Source organism: Pipistrellus hanaki (genome assembly GCF_964339955.1).
Source record: "Pipistrellus hanaki genome assembly, chromosome: 10".
In the NCBI taxonomy this organism is placed as follows: domain Eukaryota; kingdom Metazoa; phylum Chordata; class Mammalia; order Chiroptera; family Vespertilionidae; genus Pipistrellus; species Pipistrellus hanaki.
Window position 1 is genome coordinate 42,677,573 of NC_140512.1, and position 27,412 is coordinate 42,704,984.

General features: G+C 39.4%; 1 protein-coding gene across 1 annotated transcript in view; it reads right to left on the minus strand.

The window, feature by feature from the left end:
- CNTNAP2 (contactin associated protein 2) overlaps window positions 1-27,412 on the minus strand; it is a 1,655,791-nt gene that overhangs the window by 344,756 nt on the left and 1,283,623 nt on the right. Inside the window, exon 14 of the mRNA XM_084896487.1 lies at window positions 6,590-6,746. Within this exon, the coding sequence (XP_084752613.1) occupies window positions 6,590-6,746 (157 nt within the window). The remainder of the gene's footprint in view (window positions 1-6,589; window positions 6,747-27,412) is intronic.

A 27,412-nucleotide genomic window follows, 5' to 3' on the forward strand; every position in this document is an offset into this window, starting at 1 on the left:
AAGGAGACTATGGGCGGGCAGCTTTGCCTGGGTCACAGCCACAGGCACTATGCCTGGGACCACAGGGTGGGCAGCTTGTTCTTCTCTGGGGCCACAAGCACATGTGCAGCTGCTGGCACCCAGGACCGTGGGGCAGGAGGCTTGTCCTTTTCCTTAGCTGCAGGTGCAAACGCAACCACTGGCGCCCAGGACCATGGGTGGGTGGCTTGTCCCTGTCCAGGCTGCAGGGGTAGCTCTTGGTGCCTGGGACTGTGGGGCAGGTGGCTTGTCCCTTTCCCAGGCTGCAGTGCCAGCCACTGGCACCTGGGACCATGGGGCGCCCGGTTTGTCCCTTTCCTGGTCTGTAGCCTGGCTGGTCCCCATTCCTTTCTCATGAGCTCATTTGTGCCTGGCTGGTCCCCATTCCCTTTTCATGAGCTCATTTGTGCCTGGCTGGAGTCCATACATTTCTCTTGAGTGTCTGAGCTGTTATGGCTTGAAAACTTGAGGGCATGATGACCATTTGCATATTAGCTCTTTATTAGTATAGATGGAGACAGAGTTACAGTTTTGTAAGATGAAAAGAGTGCTGGAGATGGAGGGAGTGATGGTTGCACAATAAAATGAATGTATTTAGTAGGACTGAACTACACACTTAAAAATGCTAAGACACTAAATATTTTGTTACAAAAATTGGAAAAATTTTACTCTATGCAGTGCATATGTTAAAAAATTTTATAGCATTTACATTTGCTGTATAATATACAAACATGAGTATGGAATCTGCCTGCCCCAAGTTTGAATCTCGGCTCTACCACATGTTAGCTGTGTGACCTGAGGGAACTAAATCTCTCTGGGGCTTAATGTCCTCATGTGTAAAACGAGGACAAAACAATATCTTCATTGATGGACAATGTGTTTAAAATGACACTTAGGTTAGTGCCTGGCATGTAATTAACTTTAAGTTAAGTGTTCACTATTACTATTTGAACAATATGAGAACACACATACAAGTATTTTACTTTGAGTAAAAGTCAACATGTTTCATGGAAAAATGTTAAGAAGGTTATATGAAATTGTTTAAAAACAATAAAAAAGATTATTTTTTAGAATATTGAAAATCTTTAGGAGCTAGTTGTTGGAGAGTAGACTGGCCCAATCATAAGAATGTTTCTGGTTGGATATACTGCAGAGGTTTGACTGCCTGTAAACCTTGGTCATGGATTGCTTTTGGCCTAGGAAGAAAAGCCCTATAGACAAGCCAATCCCATTCAGGGTCAATGAAATAGGGCACACAGGGGAAGCATTTAACCTTTTTAATATTGGGTTGGGAACTGCTCACTAATGGGGACACTGTGCTAATGGATTTTCACCTCACTAATTTCCCCCTTTGAATGTGCTCCTCTTGGCCAGGACACAACCATCCAGAAATTCTACAAGGAGAGAAGGGCACTCCAGCTATGAGTGGATGCTTTCACTGGTAATTCCAATTTGGTATTGCTAATTTCAGATACAATGATATAGCTCATTGAGTTAGGCGACAAGAGACTAGGAATTACCCAGTGGTGGGCACTTAGCTGAGACTGAGGCTCACTTAATTAGCATCCTGGCACTGTAGGTGGGAATATTTTCTATACCTATGAATAGTAAATTACAAATGTTAAATCATATTCAATCTCAGAAGTAACTGTTCACAACTTCTCACAGCATAGATAATCAGGCAATTCTTGAGATGCTTCTCATTCTAACCAGCCATTGCCTCTTTTCTGTGACACACTCTGAGTTACAACCTCATTTATCTGAGCCCATGTCTGTGTATTTAACTCCAGCAAAGTAGATGTGTAATCTAAGTTTTAGAGTCCTTTAGAAAAGAGCATATAACACGTGGTCTATTGATTAAGCTTTATATTTAAAACTTACATTTAGTTAAAGTATTAGATTCATAAATCATTAAAAAAATAAAACCAACATGAATATTCTTCCATGATCATGATACTGTAGAAAACCCCTGGACTGGAATTTTGAAAACCTAGGTCTTAGTCTTCTTTTGCTTCTCATTTTTTAGAAAGTAACATAATTTTTGGAAAGTAATTTCATTTTTCCTGGGGCCCAATTTGTGCATCTGTAATTTAAGAAAATTTTAATGCTTTTAGCTAGAGTTCCATTCGACATTAAGAAATAAAAATAATACTAGAGGCCCGATGCATGAATTTGTGCATGCATGGGGTCCCTCAGCCTAGCCAGCTCCCTCAGCCAGGGCCAATTGAGGCTGCAGGAGGTTGGCCAGCGGGGAGTTCAGGGGGTGAGTTGGAGGGGTCGCAGGGTGTTGGCTGTGGGAGCACACTTATCACCAGAGGGCAGCTTCTCTATTGAGCATCTGCCCCTTGGTGGTCAGTGAGCATTACAGTGACCAGCTGTTCAGATGTTTGATCATTCCATCGATTAGGCTTTTATATATAGAAATACCAACAAATATGTTTTCACATATGTGGATTTCCCCTGGATTTCTATACTAGATTCTCATTTCCTCTTCATAGTGCTAGGACAAAAAGATTTGAATGGTGGTGATTATGGGGGCACTTGCTCTGGGTTCCTGGACAATGGGCTAGCTGGGGAGTGCTCCTCACTTCTAGTCAAGGAAGTTGTACCCAAAGTGGCTTTCTAAAGAGGCTTGTCTCCCTCCTTGTTCCAGGACTTTCAGACAATGCTGGAGATAGCTGATCCGTATGCCAGCTGCCTGGAGTCCTAAGAGAAAGCTGCTCTCCTTGCACTATGTGAAGTGGGAAAAACAAGGGGTTCCTTGGAACATGTATCCTTGATGTATTCAGCATAATAGCTTGGCTCCAGCCTCTCTCTCTGAGGGTTGATGGCACTGGGGTCCTATACTTTTTCTTCCCTTGTTGACCCCTGATTTGTAAGGTTCTCCAATAAAGCCTATTCTCCAATGCTGCAATGGAATAATAATTTGACCTGAGACCTGCTGCATAGCAGGTGGAGAATAGAAAGAGACATACTTTTCAGTCTGTTTTCATACAGTCTGTTTTCATTCCTTAAGATTCATTTGGAATCATAATGAGAATTACACAATTAAGAATTGCAAACAGCTATGCATCTCTTACTGCACAATTTATAGAATGTTTTCATATTCTATATTCTATGTAATTCTCACAAACATATGACAAACCAAGATTTATTTTTATTATGCAGACAACAAATTTTAGTTTCAGATTGGTTAAAAGCCTCCCCATTTAACAGAAAATGTGGGTGGATATCAAGTCTTCCAGCCCCAAGTCTTGCTCTTTCTCCACTGCTCCTGACAGTGTTGGAACACACCTCTAGAACCAACTATTCATTGCAACATATTGAAAGCATCCACAGAGTGAGCCCTTTGCCAGGTGCTGGCGAATTCAAAGACTGATATGACATCACTGAAAGGTTTCTTTCTTGTGCCAGACAGGGAAGATAATTTTATTAGCTATTTACTAGAAACATATTCATTATACTTTTCAGTTTGTTCACAATAGAATGCCTCTATCATAAAATGTTAGACACATTTTATAAAAGCGAAGGGGTGAGGATGTGTTATCTGTGACTCAGCCAGAAGGAAACAAGACATTGGGAGTGTCCAAGTTGCTGAGGAACTGAAAATTTATGATCCAATCAGATCCCGCTGGAGGAGTAAGTGTGTGCATACCTGAGGCTGCTTCTTATCTGTGATCTCAACTCAGGTGTGTTCTTGAAAATGTTTTCAGATGCAAATACATTTCTCTAAAATCCACATTTCTTATTGGCAACCCAACTAATGGTGTCCCTGTGAGTTTAGACATGACATGATACTGGTGCCTCCAATTTAATATTTTCAAAGCTGCTCTCATCATCTACCTCCTCCAAGCTTTGTTCCTAGGCCTGATATTTGAGCAAGTTACCACCCCATTCCTGTCGGGCACCTATCCAGTCTCCTCTCTCTCTTCATAAATTATCATAACTATCAAGTCTTGCAGTGCTACTTCCAAAATATCTCATATATATTTCTTCTTTTCCACGGTCTTGCCTCCGATGCCTTTCAAGGGCTATCAGGACACCCTCATTCTCTCCCATCAAGCCTCCTCCAAAGAGCTCACTGAAGATAAATACATACTCTTACCACCTTAAAAAGAATCAAAGTTCTAATGTTATACTTCCTACATACTCAGCCCTACTATGGTTCTCTTTTCTTCTTCACATCACATTCCAGATCTACTGTACAGACAGTTCCCCAAAGAGATCATGCTTATTCATACCTCTACTTCAAGACCACCTTTTGAGGGAGAGTGTGGCTGGAAAACTCTTCACTATCAAGCATCACTCCTGTAAGGGCTTTCCTACCCTCCACTCCCTCTGTTATGCTTGAAATTCCTTCCACTGGCTTATTGTTATCCTGCAATCTCTTCATCAGAGCACTGATTTCCCAGGACTAGTTTTTGAGCATGTTGAGGACAAAGAGTATGCTTTATTTGCCATGGAATCCTCAGCATTTAGCATGATGTCTGGCCAAAATGAACTTAACTTGAATCCACAGCACTTAGCATGATGTCTGGCCAAAATGAACTTAACTTGAATGTATGCACCAGATTTCCCTTTTCATTAATATCTCCACTTTCCTCTGTGGTAGGACAAAGAATTGAATGTTAGGTGACAGGAAACTGAACCATCTGGGACAGAGCGCACACTTGTAGTCAGGAAGTCTGCTCCCAATGTCAGCTTCTCAACAGGGCTGTGAGTCAATGTTGAACAGACAAATAAGGGTCTTGGAACTTCTTAAGAACACACAACTATGAAAGTGTCAATCGACCATAAGCCAGAGCAGTTCTCGTTATTGTCATTCACGGTTTTATCTCACCCCTAGATGAATCCCTGGCACAGAAGACATCAATCAATATTTGTTAATTTAATTATTGACAGAATGAATGATTGACTGGCAATATGAATGAAAAAGTTAACTTCATTCAACTGTCCTTCTGATTCCACTTTCCCGAATCCCAGTCTTTGTATAGATGTATAGATGTGTATGTGCACATATATCTTTTAAGCATAATTACAAATTGAATATCAGGATTTTTTCTTTACAAAACACCACAATTAAAGAATAATTATAGCTATTTAAATACATACACAGAAATTCTAAGCCTCTGCAATATATAGCCTCAGTAATCCATTTACTAAAAAATAAAAAAATAAAATGTGGCTTTTGAAAGATAGGTTGACATCCTACCAAACAATGTATTAACTTTATAATCAGAATTAATTTTCAGTTAACTGTTTGAATAAACTTGTAAATTGCCTTCAAAATAGTGTAAAACAGAGGCAAGGGCATTTTGTCAAGTGAAAAAAACTGAAAGGCTGTGCTCAGTGCTGCCCTCCAGAGGCCGGAAGGGAACAGAGAGGGCCTCTTCCTGTCTCTGAAGCTGTTAGAAGCAGGTAGGTGCCTGCTGCCTGTGTGCCTTTGGGAAGAACCTTACTTAGGTTTCTGTTCTTCCACCTGAACTTCCAGGGCATTTTTCACATGGAATGACAGCTGATTTTATCCTTAAAACTGACACAAACCTCACCATTCACTGTGAAGCAGGACAAAAGCCAAGAGAGGGATGAAAGAGACTTAAACTAGATATTTCTCAAACTGATTTCTATTAGAGTTACACACAGTTCAAGGAATGAAAGAAAAGTAGAGCAGCCAGCACTACTGCCAAAGACAAGAGCAAAGAACGATTTTCCCTCCCCTCCCACACCCCTTTTTTTTGTGTGTGCAGCCACTGAAAGCAAACATTGCAGGAGGTAGACATAGTCACCATGGGCAACCATTTATAGTGGATGATCTCACCTGCTGCACATGGGCTTCATTGTTCCAAAGCACCTTGTATAACGTTCACCGCCTGCTACATGGCTCATTATTTTCCTCTCTGGATAATGTATGGCCACTTCAGTTATGTGAATGTCTATTTCTAAATGCACACCCTTGAAGCACTGACCTCTCTCTGCTTTTATGTGTGTTTTTTTCCCAAAACACTCTTGACTTTTGTCAACTGGGTGAGTACCAAACTTTCTTAACCTATTATCTTATTACTAGAGGCCCAGTGCACGAAATTCATGTACTGAGGGTGGGGTTGGGGGAGGGGGGTGTCCCTCAGCCCAGCCTGCACCCTCTCCAATCTGGGACCCCTTGGTAGTCACACATACCTCTCATAATCCAGGACTACTGGCTCTCAACCACTCGCCATCAGCTCCTAACCAGTTCTGCCTGACAGCCTGATCACTCCCTAACCACTTCCCTGCCAGCCTGATCGATGCCCAATTGCTCCCTGCTGGCCCGATCGCCCCCCAACTGCCCTCTCCTGCTGGCCTGGTAGCCTTAATTGCCCTCCCCTGCTTGCCTGATTGCTCACAGCTGTCCGCCCCTGCTGGCCCATCTTGAGACCACATGGGGGTGGCCATCTTGTATAGGGTGTGATGGTCAATTTGCATATTACCTCTTCATTATATAGGATTCCAGCCCATTTCAAACTTACTTCCTCTCTAATTAGTGTGACTGAGAAGCACAGGAGAGGGCGAGCTCACTTGCCATGCCCACACTCACCACTGCTTGTAGTCCGCGTCACAGTTACAGTAGTATTTGGGGTCTGTGCAGTTGCGCTCGATGCCACAGGCACATTTCTGAATCCCAGGCCCAGAGCCTCCCCAGTAGTAGTGCTTCTCATTGGCTTTGCCAACCCACCAGGTGTAAGGACTTCCATCTGCAAGAAAGGGGAGAGGCACGTTTAGATAGGAATTGGAATGGGTCATGATTCTATCTCATTTTCCATCCTTCCCCAGGAGCAGTGTTGCTCTCTGATAGATTGAACATCACTTAACCCTCTTAAAAGTAAATGCATTCCCATAAAAGGAATATTTAATTAAAAACAGCAAAGGGAATTGCAAGCTCAAGTTTTCCAGCTAGATATGGTTACTGTCCTTCATTTTGGAAACTAGGGGATACTGACATGCCTAGTGGTGAAACGAAACATCTGGAGAAGTGGAGTTAATGGCTGGTCTGGTAAGAAGCTCCCTTGCTCTGTCTGAACCTTAAATAATCAGTGAAAGGATATATCTCAGAACATCAGCTCCATCTTGGATTATTTCTCCTAGTGACTAGAACAATCCAACAGTGTTAGTGTTTCATTACAGAGAGTGATGGCAAATTGTACAAACTGAAGGAGCTGGCTTAGTATTCTTCATAAAAGTCAGTGAAGGAAGCAAGATAATTAGCAGCCTCTCGTTTAGCATGAGGCTGAGAAATGTGCTACAGGGGAAATGGAGAGGGGAGCCAGCTGATTCCCACCAGCATCTTCGGGAGTAGAAGCACAGCAGAGAAGTCTCCTTGTAAAGTTGCTTGTACCAGGGGTGCTCCACCAGGAGTCCTAAGCTCTGCATGGAATCCAGGCTCTGAGCTCATCTCACATGGCACACCCTCAGTTCCCTATAGGGAGGGGGTCTTACTATACACCAGGACAGTATCCAAAAGGATGATATGCAATGACATTTTCTTTATTAACTTCAAGGAGGTGACATACTATAGTGACCAGGTAAGAGTAGCCCAATTTCCCATTTCTTCCCCCCATCTCCCCACCTATTTCTTAAATCAAAATATTTTTAGTCTTATATACCTAATGGTCCCAATTAGGATGAGGCAAAATCAATACTATTTTGTTTTCCTTCCTGGAAAAAGAAGTTAAGTGCAAAATCTATTCCCGAGCTGTTTGCTCATCTGCTGTGAGCAGAAGAATGTCAATCAGACAAATATAATCCAGGGGAAGAGCAAATTGTATGCTTTGTTATTAGCACTGGATAATATGGTTAAATTAAGTCACTATCACCAAAATAAATTATTAATTTGGTGTATATTTTGTGTTCAGCAAGAAGAGAAGGATTCAATTTGCTGTGACCAGAGAATTGCCTTATTCCAGTGCTATGCTAATGAAGTTGTACTTTTTGCTTTACTAATCATTATTTACCTGCTAATTGGCTTTGGGGGAAAGCAGTTCAAGTCAATAAAAATGGAAAGTTTTTTTAAAGACAAGAATATGAAGTAGTTAGAAAAGAAATAATTTACCTACTGCCAAGAGCTCAAAAACTTACCTTCAGAATATGATGATGTCTGTTAACTATATTAAGTAGGGGTAAATATTGGGACAAGATTAGGTTAATGATGAACCATATTCTAAGTTAACTAGAGGCTGACTTATCAAAGGTATATTGTATTAAAAGAGCCAAGCTTAGATTGAATTAAATATAACCACTGTACTGCTTGTACTCAAGATTAGGCTTTACGGTGGTGAAGGGTTTATTATGTTTTGGATGATTAAATTGAGAAAGGGGAAAAGAAAAGAGGTTACTTGTTTCCCAAGACCAAAGGAACCAATAGATCTCTGTTAATTTTTCTAATAACAAATTGTTCCAGAAACACAAGGGCAAATGTGAGGGACTTTTTGTTGGAAATATAGTACATACCTGTGCTTTGCAAAATATGTCTTGGACCTTCTGGGCTACAAAAAGTAACTTAATAATTTTCTTAAATAAATATTTCCTTGATACAGTCTATGACGAGACCCAGTATGGTCACTTGGACATTTAATTAGTTCTATTCGATCCACTTCTAGAGGATATTAAAAATAATACCACAAGGGTTTATAGTTTCCAAAATGAAAACTTAAAAGCATCATTTTAGTTTAATAAAATCTAGTTTTATTATACCTACTACTACCTAGTTACTACAAATTCCATTAACTTAGCGCAGGTGGTGGTGGTGGGGGCTTTTTAACAGAGGAATTAGAACAAGTACAAAAGCAGCAGAAACCTGCCTTTCAACCCTCTGCTTACTCCTCCCTGCTGGGAGCTTCCTTACAGCCTTCCAGGACTCCTGTGGCCTGGGAGCCTCTGGTTGTTTGGAGCCCCTCACAGGGCAGGATTCTCTTTCTAAAGAAATGACCGCATTCTGAAAAGTCTCCCATTTCTGCTTCCCTTCCATTTTTATCATGGCACTACCAATTTTTTTTCCTCCTCTTTATCAGTCAATCTGATTATAATACTCCAAGGTATGAATGGTAATAATATGCTTACTAAGTAAAAAAATTTTTAATTGGTGTAAAAACCAGTAGTGATTGTAGCTGATTGATGAGGAGGTAGCTGGAGACCCAGGCAGTTCCTCCTAAAGGGGCCACACATGGACTTATTTGGACTCACTCCCTCTGAGTTCCAGCACTGGGGTAGTAATTTGAAAGGATCCAGAGACATCTAGAGAGTAACTAAATTGTCTGGCATCAGGGCAAGAATGGGAGGGGGGACAACTTTCTCCAATATAAAAATAGTGGCAGAGGTCATTGTTCTGCTGCTGAGACCTCTCCTCCCCTCAAATCCCCATAGAGCTGACTGGCAGGTGCTATATCTGAGTCTTCATCAACCTGACCCAAGCTGTATGCCCTGCCCTGGTGATTCTCTGAGAACCCACCCAATTTATAGCCCAACACAAGATGTTTATAGTAGCTTTTCCATATGAATAGCCAATCCTGCTTCAGGTTTTAGACTTTACTAAAATCTTTCAAAGAACTAGCAGCTGTACTCAGCATGTTCCATAGCTCTCAAAAAGTGGCCCCAGGTCTGGCATTAGTAGCAGCTTACTAAGGTTTACAGTTTGGCCTCCCCTGGGCACCTCTAAGCCCAACACAAATAGCATCCAGCTGCAGATTTCTCTGTAGCTTGTGCCAGGTGGCCCCAGGCAGAGCATAGGTAGTGGCTGACTTTGCATCTCCCAGGAGGCCCCAGAACCAGTGCGCCCACTGTGCCCAGTGGACAGCTTTAGACTATGACAGATTACAACTCTACACATCCATGAGTGACACACTCACGGATGAACTCAGTGAGCACCAAAGTCCCACTAAAGCTAATCCTGCCTCATAGGGGTATCTTCTGGACAACAGCTCTTCCACTATAGTCACAGGTGATCCTCACAACCAATTGGCCTGGATCAAATTTCTCCAAGTTATGTCAACAGCAATCAAGGCTCAACTACAACAGGACAGTGTACACAGCCCACACAGAGGCATACCTAGAGTATCTAGTTATGATGATTGGGGAGGCTGAGCCTTTGGGCCCTAAAAGACACCAACTACACAAGGCCACTCTACCAATTCCAGGAGCCTTATCAGTTGCACCTAACACATAGATACAAATACAAGGGAAATAACCAAAATGTGGAGACAAAGAAACATGTCATAATGAAAGTTCAGAAGAAATATCCAGAAAAAGAACTAAATGAAATGGAAGTAAGCAAACTACTAGATACAGAGTTCAAAACAATGGTTATAAGGATGCTCAAGGAACTTAGTGAGAATGTCAAGGGACTTAGTGAGAATTTCAAGAAACTTAGTGAGAGCATCCAATACATGAAAAAGGACCAGTCAGAAATGAAGGATATACAAACTGAAATGAAGAACAATTTACAGGGAATGAACAGGGGAGTAGAGAATCAAATCAGTAATTTGGAGTAAAAGGAAGCAAAAAAAAACAAAACAAAAAACAAACAAACACCCAATCAGAAGAGCAAAAAGAAAAAAGAATAAAGAAATATAAAAATAGTGTAAAGGAGCCTCTGAGACAATTAAGTGTACCAACATTTGCATCATGGGGCACTAAAAAAAGAAGAGAGGGAGCAAGAAATTGAAAACCTATTTGAAAAAACAAATATCAGAAAACTGATCTGGTGAAAGAAATAGACTTATAAGTCCAGAGAACATAGAGAGTCCCAAACAAGATAAATCCTAAGACACATCTAAGACACATCACACTAAGACATATCATAATTAAAATGCCAAAGGTTAAAGACAGAAGTGTTGAAGGATCTTCTTTAAGAAGAAGAATAAAAATAAAAAATATGGACAAGTCAATAAATACATATCTATCAACAATTGAATCTAAAAATCAAAATAAACAAGTAATTGAATGAACAAAATAAACTTGTGAACAAAATGGAACTAGAAGCATGGAAACATGGATCAGACTGACAGAGAGAAGGAAGGAGCAGGGGAAGGGGAGAGGCAGGAAGAAATGAACCAAAGAACTTATATGCATATATGCATTACCCATGGACACGGGCAATAGAGTAGTGAGTTTCGGCAACTAAAAACATTTTTCAAATTTTTTTTTTAGAATAATCATTCTAACATTTTTTTTGTAAATTAATTTTATTATTTACATCAAAAACTTTAAAAATAAAATTAAAAATAATATATGTAGACATACAGCTACAAAAGACTGTATCTCAAGCATCTTATAAGTTTTGTGAAATCATCGTTTCCAAGTGGGTAAATGATATTCTCACTTGTTTCCAACCATCTAATACCATCTAATTCTATGTGTTCTATGTTAATTCAAAGACCAAACAGAATGAAATCCAAAAAGTTTTGTGGAGTTCATATTACAGAAAGTGATGTAAAGTTGGGAAATCACCATTTGAAGTTATAATGTAAACATTCAACGTGGTTGTTAAGGGTGAACATTTTATCTCACTGTGATTGAATGTCACTAAACTCATTTGATTAGGGCTGAATGGAAATGAATGTAGTTCATTAGCCTCATATTGCATCTTTCAAAATTACACTAAATTTTACTATATTTTATTAATTTGAATAGGGCCCAGATTTAGAAATGGAGAACTGAAGTTCATGATCAAAATGGACCTGAACTGAAATAGTAATTAATTAAAACTTAATTTCACTGCATAATATTTAAATTTATTTTATTGAATTGAATTTAATAGATTTCAATCAAGGACTGATTCCACCCAGCACAATTTGATTGAGTTGAATCAAATCACTATGCATCCTATTCAAATGAATTAGATTTTTATTAATGTGAATGGGACTGAAGTGACAGATGAGATGGGAGTTCATAATTCTGAACAGAGTTAAAGAGAACAAAATAGACCAACTTACTTCCAAGTTAACTTGCCTTCAGTTTCTAGCCGGGTCAATGGACTCCATGGCCCTCTCAACAACTCTGGTTAATTCCTTCGTACCAAAGCCCCAGGAGCAAATGTGGTTAATAATAGCAAAGTGATTGGATGGAACCACATGCTGCTTATATAATGTACTAATGCACTTTAGAAGTCTTTCTCTCTTCCCCCCTGCCCCTTGGAAAAGCCCTAGCCAATTATTTTAAATATTACTTTTCCTCTTTACAGAATAAATGAAGAAGGAATTAACTGGATCTCAGGGACAATGATTGGTGTGAGTACTGGCTGCTCCCTTTATTTTTATTCTTCACTAAAAACCGTACGTATTTGCTAGAACATGCTTTACCCCACCTTATCATTTATACTATCTCAATATCCCATGTGTTGACTTCTTTTGGTTGATAATGGATGTACCTCGGCTTGTTTTATATATAAAATATTGCTAAACTTTTCAAATTAGTAGCAAAATATTAATTTGTAACTGAAATGGCATATTATACAATCAACAAGCACCTTAATTTAACATTTTCTTCTTGGTTTATTGTTCTAAAATCATAAAAATACTTTCTTTTTAAAAAATGAATATTTATTGTTGAAAGTATTACATATGTCCTTTTTCTCCCCCATTGGCCTCTCTCACCATCCCCTACCCAAAATGCTTTCATCTACATTTTTACAAGTTATTTTAAAGAGATTGGGAAGATCACTGCAGAGGGGAAGGCAGACTGCAAGGTAGTGGGTGAGAGAATGAAAGGAGAGTGTGTAATTGTGGGTGAGGGTCAGCTATACTTCAAGGAACTGTTGGGGACTGCCAGACAGGCCTCCCCTGACCGGGACTGGGCAGGGCAGCCTACACTGTTGCTGAAATGTCTCCCGGATCAATGGGCTCTTCTGCAGAGATCACGCCATATTGAAGGGGAGAGTGGCTGTTATTGGAAGCATATTCATTATCCACAAAAATAAACTAAAAATGGATAAAAAACTTAACCATAAGACAGGAAACCATAAAAGCACTAGAGGAATCCACAGACAGAAAAATCTCAGACATATGCCAAAGCAATTTCTGCACCGATATCACTCCTAGGACAATGGAAACTAAAGAGAAAATAAACAAATGGGACTACATCAAAATAAAAAGCTTTTGCACAGCAAAAGAAACCATCAACAAAACAATAAGAGAGCCCACTGTATGGGAAAATATATTTGCCAATGTTATCACAGATAAAGGTTTAATCCCCAACATTAACAGGGAACTCATACAACTTAACAAAAGTTAGGTAAATGATCCAATAAAAAAAAGGGCAACAGACCTAAATAGATTCTTTGGGAAAGAAGACAGAAGGAAGGCCAAGAGACATAAGAAAACTTGCTCAAAGTCACTAATTATCCAAGAGATGCAAATCAAAACAACAATGCAGAACCTTCTCACATCTATCAGAATGGCTATCACCAACAAATCAACAAATGACAAGTGCTGGCGAGGATGCAGAGAAAAAGTGCACTGTTGGGTGTAGCCACTGTGGAGAACAGTATGGAGTTTCCTCAAAAAAACTAAAAATGGAACTCCCATTTGACACAGTGATCCCACTTCTAGGAATATATCCCAAGAAACTAGAAACACCAATCAGAAAGGATATATGTAATCCTATGTTTAAAGCAGCACAATTTATAATAGCTAAGATTTGGAAATAGCCTAAATGCCCATCAACAGATGAGTGGATTAGAAAACTATTTACACCTACACAATGGAATACTACGCTGCTATAAAAAGGAGGGATTCTTATCATTTGCAGCAGCCTGGATGGAACTATAGAGCATTATGCTAAATGAAATAAGCCAGGCAATGAGAGGAAAATACCACATGATCTCACTCATTTATGGAAAACAAAGAACATTATAACCTGATGAATAAAAAGATAGATACAGAGTCAGTGAAGCTTCAAACAGACTGTCAAATTACAGCAGGATGGCTGGGGAGTGTAGGGAAGTGGGCTAAAGAGATCAACCGAAGGACTTGTATGCATACATATAAGTACAACCAATGGACACAGACACTGGGGGTTGGGTGGGATAAGGGCATGTGCTAGGGGGTAGGGGAGGCTGGGGGAAGGTCAATGGGGGAAAAAAGGAGATACATGTACTACTATTTGTAATACTTTAAACAATGAAATAAAATTAAAAAATATTTTCAAGCTTTGCATTTCCTATTTAGTTCTTTAAATTACTTGGAATTAATTTTTGTTAATAATATAACATAAAAATCCAATTTGACTTTCCTTCATAACGTTGTGTTCAGATGAGGCAAATCCACAGAAACAGAACAAAGACTGGTGATTGCCCATGGTTTGGGGGAGAGAGCAATGAGGAGTTACTGTTTAATGCCTATGTGGTTTCTTTTAGCAATGATGAAAATATGTGAAACTACATCAGTAGAGTGGCTGAACAACATTGTGAATACACTAAATATCACAAGATTTTTTTTACTTAATAATATTAATAAATCTCACTTCAATTAAAAAGAAAAAGAATCCAGCTCAGACTTTGAACTGAATTTTCCTGAATCAATAAATTGGTAAAAAATGTTCTTGCTTACAATATACACTTATCCTTATTGTCATGATAAATCTGTGCAGTTAGATGTTTCAAACATTTCTGAATAAACTATAATTTTCTTGATAAAGGCCATTTGTGTATTCATTAGGTTTATTCAGAAATGGTATGCTTTTAAACAGTACACATTGCAGCACTTTGTGCTAGTATGTGTAAAGATTGTATCTGTTATTAATTCAAATAATTAACCCTTTGACATTAATTTTTGCAGCTTATTTATGACTATGATTGTTAGTTTCTTCTTTCCCTAACATATATATTCTTTTATATATACTTTCCTGTATTAATGAGATGGTTACTGTCTACTGTTCAATATTAAACTTTATGGTGATGAGTCTTTTTTTATGTGTTTACTGATTTTAAGGAAAATGCTTTTAATGTTTAACCATTAAGTGTGATGTTACTGTCATTTTTTAAAAACACTGAATCTTTTTTTGAGTTCTTTTCCATTTATAATCTAAGATTTTAAAAAAATAATTGATATTTAATTCTATTAAATGTTTTATCTTCTTAATTAAATGATAATGTTTCCCCCCTTTTAGCTGTTAATGTGAATTGCATTTATAGCCTTTTTAAAAAGACAGTACTTATAAAATAAATAAACTTTGTGGTGAAAAATCATTATTTATACAAGTTGATGGATTTACCTTGTTTTTTTTTTAAAAAAATATTTTACTACTACTAGAGGCCCAGTGCAAGAAATTCGTGCAGGGGGGTGGTGGTGGTATGTGTGTGTCCCTCAGCCCAGCCTGATCCCTCTTGACATCCCTCTCACAATCCAGGACTGCTGGCTCCCAATTGCTCACCTGCCTGCCTTTCTGATTGCCCCTAACCACTTCTGCCTGCAGCCTGATCACTCGCTAACCACTTCCCTGCCAGCCTGATTGATGCCTAACTGCTCCCCTGCCAGCCTGATTGTCCCTAACTGCCCTCCCATGCAGGCTTGATCACCCCCAAGTGCCCTCCCTTACAGGCCTGGTCCCTCCCAACTGCCCTCCCCTGCTGGCCATCTTATGGCAGCCATCTTGTGCCCACAAGGGGACAGCCATCTTTGACCACATGGGGGCAATTATAAGGTATGTTGGAGTGATGGTCAATTTGCATATTGCTCTTTTATTAGATAGGATGTTGTTTATGAATGTCATTGGCCTGGCTCTTCCCTACTTTGTTCTAACACTACGTTTTGGTAAATTTTATTTTATTTTTTGTTAATCCTCTCCTGAGGATATTTTTACCATTGGTTTTTAGAAAGACTGGAAGTGGAGGGGAGAGAAACATTGATATGAGAGAGACACATCGATTGGTTGAGTGTACTAGGGCCAGGAATCAAACCTGCAACCAGGTATGTATCCTTTACTGGAATCAAATCCACAACCCTTCAGTCTGCAGGTCAATGCTCTAACCATTGAGCAACCAGCTAGGGAGTATCACTATATTTTGGTATCAGGTTAATACTGGACTACAGAATGGTTTGAGAATTGTGTAAGACTAGAATCATTTGTAAACTATATAAGGCTAATATAATTTAATATCTTCAATTGTTATATCCATTTATAGACGTTTTTATTCTTATATATCTGTTGTATCAATTTATATAACAGATATACAAGAATATAAACTTCTATTTAATATTTAATATGATTATGGTCAAGAACAACATCTCTGTGACACTAATAATCTAAAATTTGTTAAGATTTGTTCTGAAGAGTCTAACTTATGGTCAATATTAAAAAATGTTTTATATGTACTTGAAAAAGATACTTTTCCTCCAATTGTTCTATAGTGTCATTTAACTCACACTTATCAATTATGCTGTTTTAGTCTATCTATATGGCTCAATTGAAAGTTAATATTTAAATGCAACTCTTTAAATTAATATTAACGGAAATGAAATAAAATTGAAATTTAGTTTGCTAGTCCCTTAGCCACAAGTACTTGTGGCTATTACACTGGCCAGCAAATATTTTTAAAAATATATATTTTATTGATTTTTTTACAGAGAGGAAGAGAGAGGGATAGAGAGTTAGAAACATCGATAAGAGAGAATCATTGATCAGCTGCCTCTTGCACACACCCCCTATTGGGGATGTGCCCGCAACCAAGGTACATGCCCTTGACCGGAATTGAACTTGGGACCTTTCAGCTCACAGGCTGATGCTCTATCCACTGAGCCAAACCTGTTTTGGTCAGCAAACATTTTTTAAAAAAATTATCTTTATTGTTGAAAATATTAGTTGTCCCCATCCTTCCTCTAGTGACACCCGGCTCCCCACACCTTCCCCATATTATGGGCAGTAAACATTTTTATCACCTCAAGAAAGTTCTTTGGGATAGTGCTCTTTATTTACTTAATGATTTCAAAATTTTCCTTATCTACAACTATTCTTTTTGTTTATGTAAAAATAACTTTACTTAGACTCTATTTATAATGTTTAGTTTTTCTGGGTGTTTATTCAAGGCCAATGGTTATAACTGATTGAAAATATTATATAATGTGTCATGTTTCCATTGTCAAGACATCAACCATCAGTTTAATAGTCATTCTTTTTGTTGGTAATCTCTCCTTCCTCTCTGTCCAACTGGGATGTTTCATCCTCTTGTTTGGATCCATTGTGACTCCTCAATCTGAACCTGCATGTGTATATTTTCTTCAGTTCTGGTGAATCCTTAATGAATATGCCCTGAAATAGTGCTTCCCTTCCTTTTCCTTTTCTCTTCTTCCAGAACTCTAGATATGTATTAAATGTTCTTGACCTAATTTTCTTGGTCTTTTTAACAACTCTGTGTCTCACTGGGTAGATTTCGGGCAAATTTTTTCAGGATCTATTTTCCATTTCCCTATTCTCATATTCAGCCTTTAATTGTATCCATTACATGGTGATTTTTATAACTATTTCTTTTTCAAATGCTGCTCATTATTTATGATAGTGCCTTCCTTAATTTTATTTTTATTTTTGCCTTTAAAAATAATCTCATCTAATAATTTCAATATCTTAAATTTCTACAGGACTGAAATGCAATGAGTTATTTCTATTGACTTATAATTATGGTACCTCATTTCTCTGTACATTTCATGATTATTTTTCCTTTGAGATCATGTCCTTAGAAATGAATCTGTGAGAATTCTCTGAGTCCTGGTTTAAATTGTGTTCCTCTTAGATAATTTGCATTTGCTTTTCTCAGATACTTGGGCCTCAACTTTTTTTCTTGGTTTGAATTTTCCCCCAACCATGCAAATAGTGTGGATTGACTTTTTGTTAAATAACTTCAAGGCATAAACCCCTTTTTTTAAAATCTATACTCCAAGCCAAGGTCCGGACAGTCAAAATTCCTTTGCCATCTTCTTTTGCAGGGTGGGTTTTCAGTAACCTCCCTCCCCACAATGGAGAATCTAGACCTTTGGACTGTGCTTTCTATGAAGGGATATGTGATCCATCTCATCACTCAGTATGGCCCCTTTGCCCTACAGTCATGGGAATGGAAGCTGTGGGCTGTAGAGCATGGCAAGAGCCATAAGGCCAGCTCTGGCTTCAGCCTTCAGTTATGCTGTTGGTCCATGGTTTTGCTTCTTTCAGATCCATGAGGATCTTCCTCACTTTCATGCATGCTCAATTATACATTTTAAAGAATTTAAAAATACTTTTTCATGTACTTTTTTTTTACTTGGCTTTGGAATCTTTCTTAAAAATATTTTTATTGATTTTAGAGAGAGGAAGGGAAAGGGAGAAAGATAGAAACATCAATGATGATAGACAATATTTGATCAGTTGCCTCCTGCATGACCCCTACTGTGGATCAAGCCCGCAACCCAGACATGTGCCTGACAGGGAATCCAACCATGACTTCTTGGTTCATGGGTCCACGCTCAACCACTGAACAACACCAGCTGGGTGGAATATTTATTTCCTGACTTCAAGTTGCTGTCCTCTATAGTCTATCTTTTTTTTTTAAATTAAAAAACAGTTCTTAAAATTGTTTTCATGTTGACATTATTGCAGGGGTCTGAAAAATGCACCTTTCTTTACCAGCAGAGCAAGACATAGTGCATGTGACACACAACCTGAGGTCATACTCCATGCCTGCCATTCAGTAAGGGCAGAACCCCATTCTTGTTCCTGGCACACCAGACCAGCATAGCCATATGTTATCCATCCTTTACCTGGCCCTTCTCCCAGGGAACCAAGGTGCTAAAGCTTTTCTCAATGGGATAGCAGTTAATAAAAGTGGCACTAATTCTAAGTCTTCCAGTCTCACAGAAGAGCAGGAAGATGTTAAAAATTCAAAAATGATATTAAGTGTCAAATTTTTCAAGTGGTAAAACAGATACTTATTTAAATAGCAAAACTTCTAAATTTTGCCCTTAATCTTTTTTTTCATGACAGTGAAAGAACTGAACACCAAAGCACAGAATAAACTTCTTTTAAGTATTTAACTAAAACTTGCTTTATTAGTCTGTTGATTATTTTACTGATAAACTTGCTGATATTAAATGAGATTCTTTAAAGAGCTTCACATTATGTCAATTAGTCACTTTTTTTTTTCTGGAAAGGCACTGATTGCTGTTTGATTGTCATGAATATAAAATTATAGAATATTCAGATACACATTTTGGTTACTGTTTCCTTAGAGCTCTGGATGAGTAATTTTATTAAGATGCCTGTTACGAAGTCAATGCCAAACCAGAGCAAAACCACCTACCTCTCCCATTTTGATTGTTAACTTTATTTACAACCTGTCTGGAAACACTGTCCTGCTTTTTATGAAGAATAAACTCCTCCCTTGTTAACCTCTTGTTATTTCAGGGTTTTGTCCTGTTATCTCCATCTGGAACCCGTCACCCCTTCTCTTGTTCTTCAGGCTCTCACTTAAATGTCATCTACTCAGAGGTGATATCCTGGACAACCCTACTGTTATTCTCTTTCAGAGCACCCTGTTTTATGTATTTATTCTATTTTCACTATTTGTCATTCTGTTGCTTCTTCCCTTGTTTACTATTGTTCTCTCTAGCTAAATGTATGCTCCATGAGAGCAATGATTTGGTTTTGTTTGGATAGGAAAACGTGAGTGTTCCCATGACCATTACATCTCTGCTCTTTGGTTGACACAACATTTGCTGAACTTACAAACGATCATTGTTTTTGCTTATCGATATTGTACAAATCTCCAAAATAGTTACGAGTTTATCACTGAATCTTTGATAGAAGTCGCACCTTATGTCCATTTGAAATGCATTACCCTCCCTCCAGACCTGCTTTGCCTCTCAGTAGAAGGCTGAGCATTTCCCCAACTTTGGGGATGGAATAGTCACTGCACATTCACACATTCCTCCTTGCCAATCCTTTACTACCTCACTCTTCCTCCTCAACATCTTCCAAGCCTCTGTCCATCTCTCTAGTTCAGCCCCTCCTCCCTGCCAACATGGCATGGCCTCATTACTCCCTGCAGTCTGGAATGCCACCTTTGCCTCCACTGGTCTCCTCTTTCCAGGTGTGTCTCTCCAAACTCATGGTTTCACTCAGCCAGGAGGAGTTTGCTCAAACTCTTCAGTAGCTCTTTGCTGCCTCACTATCAAATCTCATTCCACAGCACTTTATAATAATTTGGGTTCTGCCTATGGATGGACCTTACCTCCTGCTGACCCTGCATCCCAATCTCCAGACACATAGAGCTAACAGGTCCTGGTACCTGGAAGATGTTTCCAAGTCCTGACTCATGCTGCACCCATGGCTGCATCTCTGTAGGTACCTCAATATCCAGGGTCTCATTCTCTGGGAGTCTTTTTGATGCCAGCTTTACTCTCTCCCCCCTACCCATGCCAGACTAAGTGACATGTGCTTTACTCCAAGAAATAACAAAAATTTGCCCTAGCCAGTGTGTCACAGTGATTAGAACATCAGCCCAAGCATCAGAAGGTCCCGGGTTTGATTCCTGGTCATGGGCATGTACATGGGTTGCAGAGTCACTCCTGGCCCAGTTCAGGTTGGGGCACGGGTGGAAGGAAACCAATCACTGAGTCTCTCCCACACCAATATTTCTCTCCCTCTCTCTCCCTTACCTTCCTTCCACTCTCTCTAAAAAATCAATGGAAAAATATCCTTGGGAGAAGATTACCAACAATAACAAAAGAAACAACAAAAATTTATCAGTGGCCTGTTATGTACTGTGTGCAGGGGGCATACATACAGTGATAAACCAAAAAGGTCCCTGTGTTCTTACTACTTGTAGCCCAATTCAGGTGGGGCAGACATGGGACAGGTGAATGACTGATTGCAGAGATGAATTCTTGACCCTGTGATGGGTCCTTTTGTAGGATTCCCTGATACCCTCTGTGTGCCCCTTCAATGTGTCTTCCAGTCTGGACCATGTACTCTTTGGGGACAGGGATTCAACTTACTTGTCTCTATAGTTTCTCTATTCCCTCACTTGGTCCCAGGTCTGGGATGCTCTGCTGTTAGTGGACAGAACGAATGACAGGCAGCTGCTGGAGGGAACTGATGGCTAAGCCAATATGACTGCACAAAATGGTCTCCTGTTTTCAGGTCTGCAGGTCTAAACTAGAGGGACTTCAAGTGCTAGTCAGAGTATCAGCTTCTCTCACCCTCTGCTGGCTGCCCATGTCACTAGGAGCAGGAGCAGAAGTCTTTGGCATGTTCCCAGTGATCTGCACCCACGCCCACTCACACCCCCTGCTCCCTTTGCTCAATCCATGCTAGCCACTCTGCCACCTCTCTTTCTCAAACACCTAAGCACACTCCCCCCAGAGGGCTGTGCAGAAGATATTCTTTTCCACTTAAAATCCTTTTCTCCTGATATCCATCAGACCTCTCACTGTCCTTCCTCAGATGTTGCTCAAATGTCAGCTGATTAGAGTGGCTTTTTCTTCACATACCTACCTACCTTTCCTCCTTGGGCCCTACTCTGCCCTATTTACTTCTTAACGTTTCTTACTGTCAGATATATTATGTACTATTTTGTTTATAGTTTAATTTTTGTATCATCTTCCCTCCCCCCGCCCCCCCATCAAGGCCCAGCTTTGGTTCTTCTTACTGATTAATAGCCTTGTCCATATTAAGTGTTCAACAAATATTTTTCATTGCATGAGTGCAAGTTGTTATTTCTATTTCCTTGTTTTCCAATCCAAATAAATAAGAAAGGAAAAAAAAAGCAGGGGGTGGGGAGAATCATGCACACAGTCTGACTCCTGGTATTTGGGGATTTTTAAATTTGTTTTTGTATTTGTTTGGTTTTTACTTGCACTATTCTTTGCTCTATCAGTTGATAGTTGATTTCACCTGGGGCAACTCTTTCCTACCTAAGCACAGTTTCTCCTGGTCTCAGAGACTGCATTTGTCTGTGAAAAGTTACAGCAATTATGCCACCGATGTAACTGTCTGACCACAGCCTTGCAGTCAGTGTTCGTGATTATAACAGCATGTGTCTGTCACCTAGCCTTCATCTATTAGCATACTCTTAACTGCAAACTTGTATCACACATTGGCTTTATATAATTTCTCTGTTCTACTCTTAGCAGTATCAGAATCAAACTTGAATTCTGAATCTGTTTTTTTTTGTTTTTTCAGGAAGCTTAATAATCTACTTGTATCCTACAGTAGCTTTTTTACACAAAAAAGGTAAATTGGGGACTTGTTTTTGACAGTTTGTCATAGGTTATGGTTATGCAGGTTGACTTTGAGGGAGCAGGAGGGGGGGGGGAGTCAGATCCAGCCTGGAGCCTGTTCCCCAGGATGGCAAAACTAATAGGTCTGCAGAGAAGGGGGTTCATATTCCAAGCATTCCCGGGCTCCCTACATTCTGGGAGACCCTGGTCAATCCGACAGTGAATGCTTACAATTTTCTACACTTGCTGTATCTGTCATGCTGAGGAGTTATTATCAATGTTCAGAATCATGGCCTGAAGACAATTTACCAAAATGAGAAGTAAACATAAAGTTGTATGCAGTCTATCATACTCGCAAATGTAGCCAAACATCAGTTTAAACAAACAAAAGACCCCTGAATGTATTTGTTGACATTTTTATTTAGTTTTTCATCCACCTGTGGAGACATTAGACTTCCTGGGTTCCAGCCTCTATTCTCTGTGTCTTTTAGGGTTGGGTTAATGTAGGCCAATATAGGTCCCTAGATATTTCAGAGGTGTGTGGCATAACCCATGTGAAGGGGTGAAGCAATATTTTGTTAAAGCCTACCACATAATCAGAGACTTTACAAAGACAGACGTGCCCAGTCTGCACTCAGTCCTGTTAGGGTAGCAGTTACATCTCCAGCATAATCTGCATCCTACAGCCCCACAGGGCAATGGAGAAAAGCCTGCAGACTCTGACGACATAATTCTAAATATGGAAGGAAGCCTGGAGCTCAGCACCACCTGATCCAGACACCTGCTGCTGGGGCATGGAGCCCAGAAATGCTGCCTCTTCCTAGGAAGACTCCCAGACCCGGCACATTCCAGTGAGTGGAGGCTTAATGGGGAAATTGAGTCCTGAAAGGGGAGTAGGAGGCTTAATAACACTTCATCCTCCATCATCATCTTCATGCTTCATTTCCTTCTGTCTTGGGCTCCTTCTTGACATGGGGGCCTTGACTTCGACAATGTCTGCTTCTGGCTTTGCTACTGCCTATGTATTCAGAATTTAGTCAATGGGTTTGTGCATCCTTATTTTCTACAAATTTCACATCTCATAGAAATATTACTCACACTTGTTCCCATAACTAGAAATACACTTCCCCTTCATTTGCTGGGTTTGTTACTATTTCTTTTCCACATAAAAACACATTGTTTTCCCATTCAAGCTTTCTCTGAATCTCACCAGGAAAATTTGGGCGGGGGGGGGGGGGGGCGGGGGAAGGGAGGGAGGATCGGGTCAGTGTGCATTTCCATAGGAATATTTATAAAGCCTCAACCTGCCTCTGAGAGCCCTTATAATGCTGTTGTCATTGCCTTTTCAAATGTCTGCCTCCAAGATTGTGAGCATGCAGAGGCTGGGAGCCACTTGACTTTATCCTGACATTCTCTGAAGCTATGAGCTTCCTAATATTATTCATCTTATATTTATTAAATGACTGCATGTATTCAACCCCATGGCATCTGCACATATCTGCAGTAATGCTAATACCATGTAAGTCCAACCCTATCCAGGCCTGCATTTCTAACACTTCATGGTTTCTGCACTTGGTGGTGCCCCATTCTCAACCATCTTCAACTGAACTCACCATCTGCCTTTGTCAAAATACATGCATCCACCTGTGTTTGTGATCAGAGGAGCTCCATGCTCCCTCTTCAACAACTGAACTCATTTTTAATCCACAGAGAAACAGAGAACATCAGAGAGAAACCCCTCAGCTGGCTACTACCCAATCTACAAACCTGTCTACACAGGTACCATCCTCAACTGTCCCCTCCTGGGAGGTTTCTCCCCACCTCTGGTGTCTCTTTGGTCTTACCAATGTCCACTGTTCCCCACCTTCTCAGGAGCTGATACTATAGTTTACTCTTTCTACCTCTGAGAGAGTAACCCTCTGGGATTCTTCCCACTGGCATTTAAACCTGTTTGGTAAAAAAAACACACCACACAACAAAAAACAAATTAAACCAAACTCGTTCAATGCCTCTTCCCCTTCCAGTCCTCACCCTATTTCCTCCCTAAGAAGCAAAAATTCTTAATAGAGTTGTCTGTACTGGATGTTTTTATTTCCTCAACTCATGCTCTCTTTGCTTCACCTCTATGTGGATTCTCCTCTAATCACTCTGTTAAGACAGCCATCATGGGATCACCCCCACCTCCATCTCATTAGAACCAACAGGCATTCTGCACTCCGCATTTTACCAGGCACCCAGCCTTTTATGCTCAGCAGTCCTTGCCCTCTAACAATCTTTACACTTAACTTATGTCATGAGAACTGGTCCTGGTTCCTCCTACTATCTGGCTGCTGTTTCTGTTTCAAGTGGTCTTAGCATTTTTTACTCCATTATATGCTGGTTCAGTCCAAGGTTCTCATGTGCAACCTGATGGGTACCCAGATCCCCAAAGGGCACACAACTTGCTTGGTTTGCACTCAATTCAGCTCTCACATCTGGGATTCAAACTTGTAGATCCAACTCCCCTTGAGTATCTTAAACCCAATTCAAGTGCATGGAATGTGTCCTGAGGCTCCCATCTCAGTCTGGTCCATTTTTAGCATTTTGGATTTCAGCTAAACACCTACACCAATTTGTATTAAATGAGCCATGGAAAATGATCATGCACAAAGCCTGGCCTATTGTTTCTTTTGCTCACTGAGAAGCTACACTTGCATACTGGGCTTGCGAAGGGCTGGTGTAGGTCCAGCGATGATCTCTAGAGAAGAGCGGAAGTCCAACCGCTGAATCAAGGAAATGCAGACCACTTCCCCAAACACTCTCTCTTCTTTAGAGCTGAGAGGGCTGGAATTAGTGCTCAAGCTATAGGAGAGGATGGTTTCTATTCCATTGGTGAGAGTGATGCTGGAGAAGTCTGTCTCAACACCACTGTACTTTATACTGTACTTTTAAACTTCATTTTCATGCTACGTTTGAAAAGCAGACATTGACCTTCCCTCTGTCACTACCCATCTAAGGAAATACACAATTAAGGAAAGACACGAATGTTGTAATGGGGAAAACAATCCCCACCGCCCAAATCCCTACAAATCACTGGTGCTCAACATCTGCTATGGATGACCGCCATGAGACTGTTAGAAGTGGGCAAAGCGTTCTGTTCTGCAGCTGTATTTTTCTGTTTATTTCAGAGCATGTGTTTCTCCCCAGCATTGCTCATTTCAGTAATATATGGTTTCAAAGACACAATTTCATGCAGATACGGGAGAAAGAGAACAACAAATTCAAAGCGCATCTTGCCATCAATCTTTTGATGAAAGTGCCCTTTCACAAGAGGTAAACATAACACTTCTCACAGCTCCTAACCAGACTTAACACACACTAGATTGCTGCATTTTTATAGCAGGATCATGCCTGCCCTTGTTTAAAATTGTTTTGACCTGTGAAAAAAATAACAACGTTCTATCTTTTTCCAGAATTAGTAAACCAAACTAAAATTGGAAGGCGAGTTTGTTGTATCTGAATGGCACCTGTCAGGATCTCAACAAATATTCTCTTGGCAATTGCATTTTGCTCCAGGAAAGAGCTGCTTGGTGACCCTAAGTCTGCGTGCCAGCCTAGTGCTGATTACACCTTCCCCATCACACCCGCAGTCCACAGGACAGCTCCTCCTGCCAACAGCGGAGAACTTGTTTTCTCACATGGAACTATGGTCCCAGGAGTGCCACTCATCCTGGGAAAGAAGCTGTCAGAAATCTCCATGTCTATTAATTTGCTACTTTGCACGTTGAAAGCACCTGAAATTACAATGTTCAGAAATGTACCTGACATTGTGTTAGGATGACCCTCTAAGGATTGTGAAATTACAGCTTACTAGATCATGGAGGACAAGACTGAGGGCCTCTTTAAGAACAATGAAGGTCAGTAATAAATCCACAAAGTGTGTGCCATTGGGAAAACCTTAGCAGAGTAAATGCCAAGGATAGTAAACCACCCAGAGTGCAATTTGCAAGGATAACAAATATCTTAATTGAGCCTTTTTACAAGAAAGATGGAGGTAATAATATTAAACAAAACATTGAAACTGAGCCCAGAAATTTCAGTTCAGTAAAGGTTTATTTAATAATATGGCTTGTCACCATCTAACCTAAAACTATCTAATGTATATGTTCTCAAAATGATTTGACATGCGTTGTCCTATTCTTTCCAGGATGAAAGCTAAGTGATTTTTAAAGGTTCTAAAATAATCTTTTTCACTCATAAAAAACAAAGAAATATTTGAGACTGACAATAATGGGCTAAGTTGAATTCATTAAACTTGAATGAATTACTCTCAAAATCTGCATAAGTATTTGCTAAAAAGAGAAAAATAGAGTTAAGGGTTTTGAAGATTGCTATAAATTTGGACAAATAATGAGTAGCAACTTCATTTGTTGGAATGCAAACACATTTAAAAAATCAAATTACTACCAAATGATTAAAACGTGAGTTGTAAGAGAAATTGGCTTGTGGGAAAGCTGAGTCAAATACCTACTTGTTAGATAGTAGAGGACAAGAATTAACCTTGATTTGAAGATCAAATAATCATCAACAACATTTATTGAATCATTATTTACTATGTACCCAGATCTAAGCATTGTACGAACATCATCTCACATCTCTTTAAAAAATAACCATGTTATAGTTGAGGACATTGAGGCCCAGAAAAGCCCAGTAAATGGCAGAACTGGGATTTGGCAGATTCTTAAATCTAGGCTCTTAAACTCCAAATAAGAATTTCACAGTGGGACAGTAAAATAAGGAAAGGATTATTATGTAGTGTGATATATGTTACAAAAGAGCATGCTTGGAATGCATAGGAACTTTTACCATGTCAAGAAGAAGCACAAGGATGATAATTTTCCAATAAAAATTTTATTAAAATATTACTTTATATAGGCACTGGGACAAACAACAATTTTTTTTCTAAGCAGCCCTAAAAATATTGGATTGTGGTGATAGTTGTACAGTTCTATAAATTTACCAATTTATAAATTTTCCTTTAAGAGTAAAAAATTGATAAATTTCCTCAAAATTAAGAATTTATGTTTATAAAAAGTCACCATAAAAAGAGCAAAAAATGGATTGATAAAGATATTTTCAATACATGTATATGGCAAAGGACTCTATTAAAAATATTAAAAATGTCCATAAATCAATAAAAGGCAAAT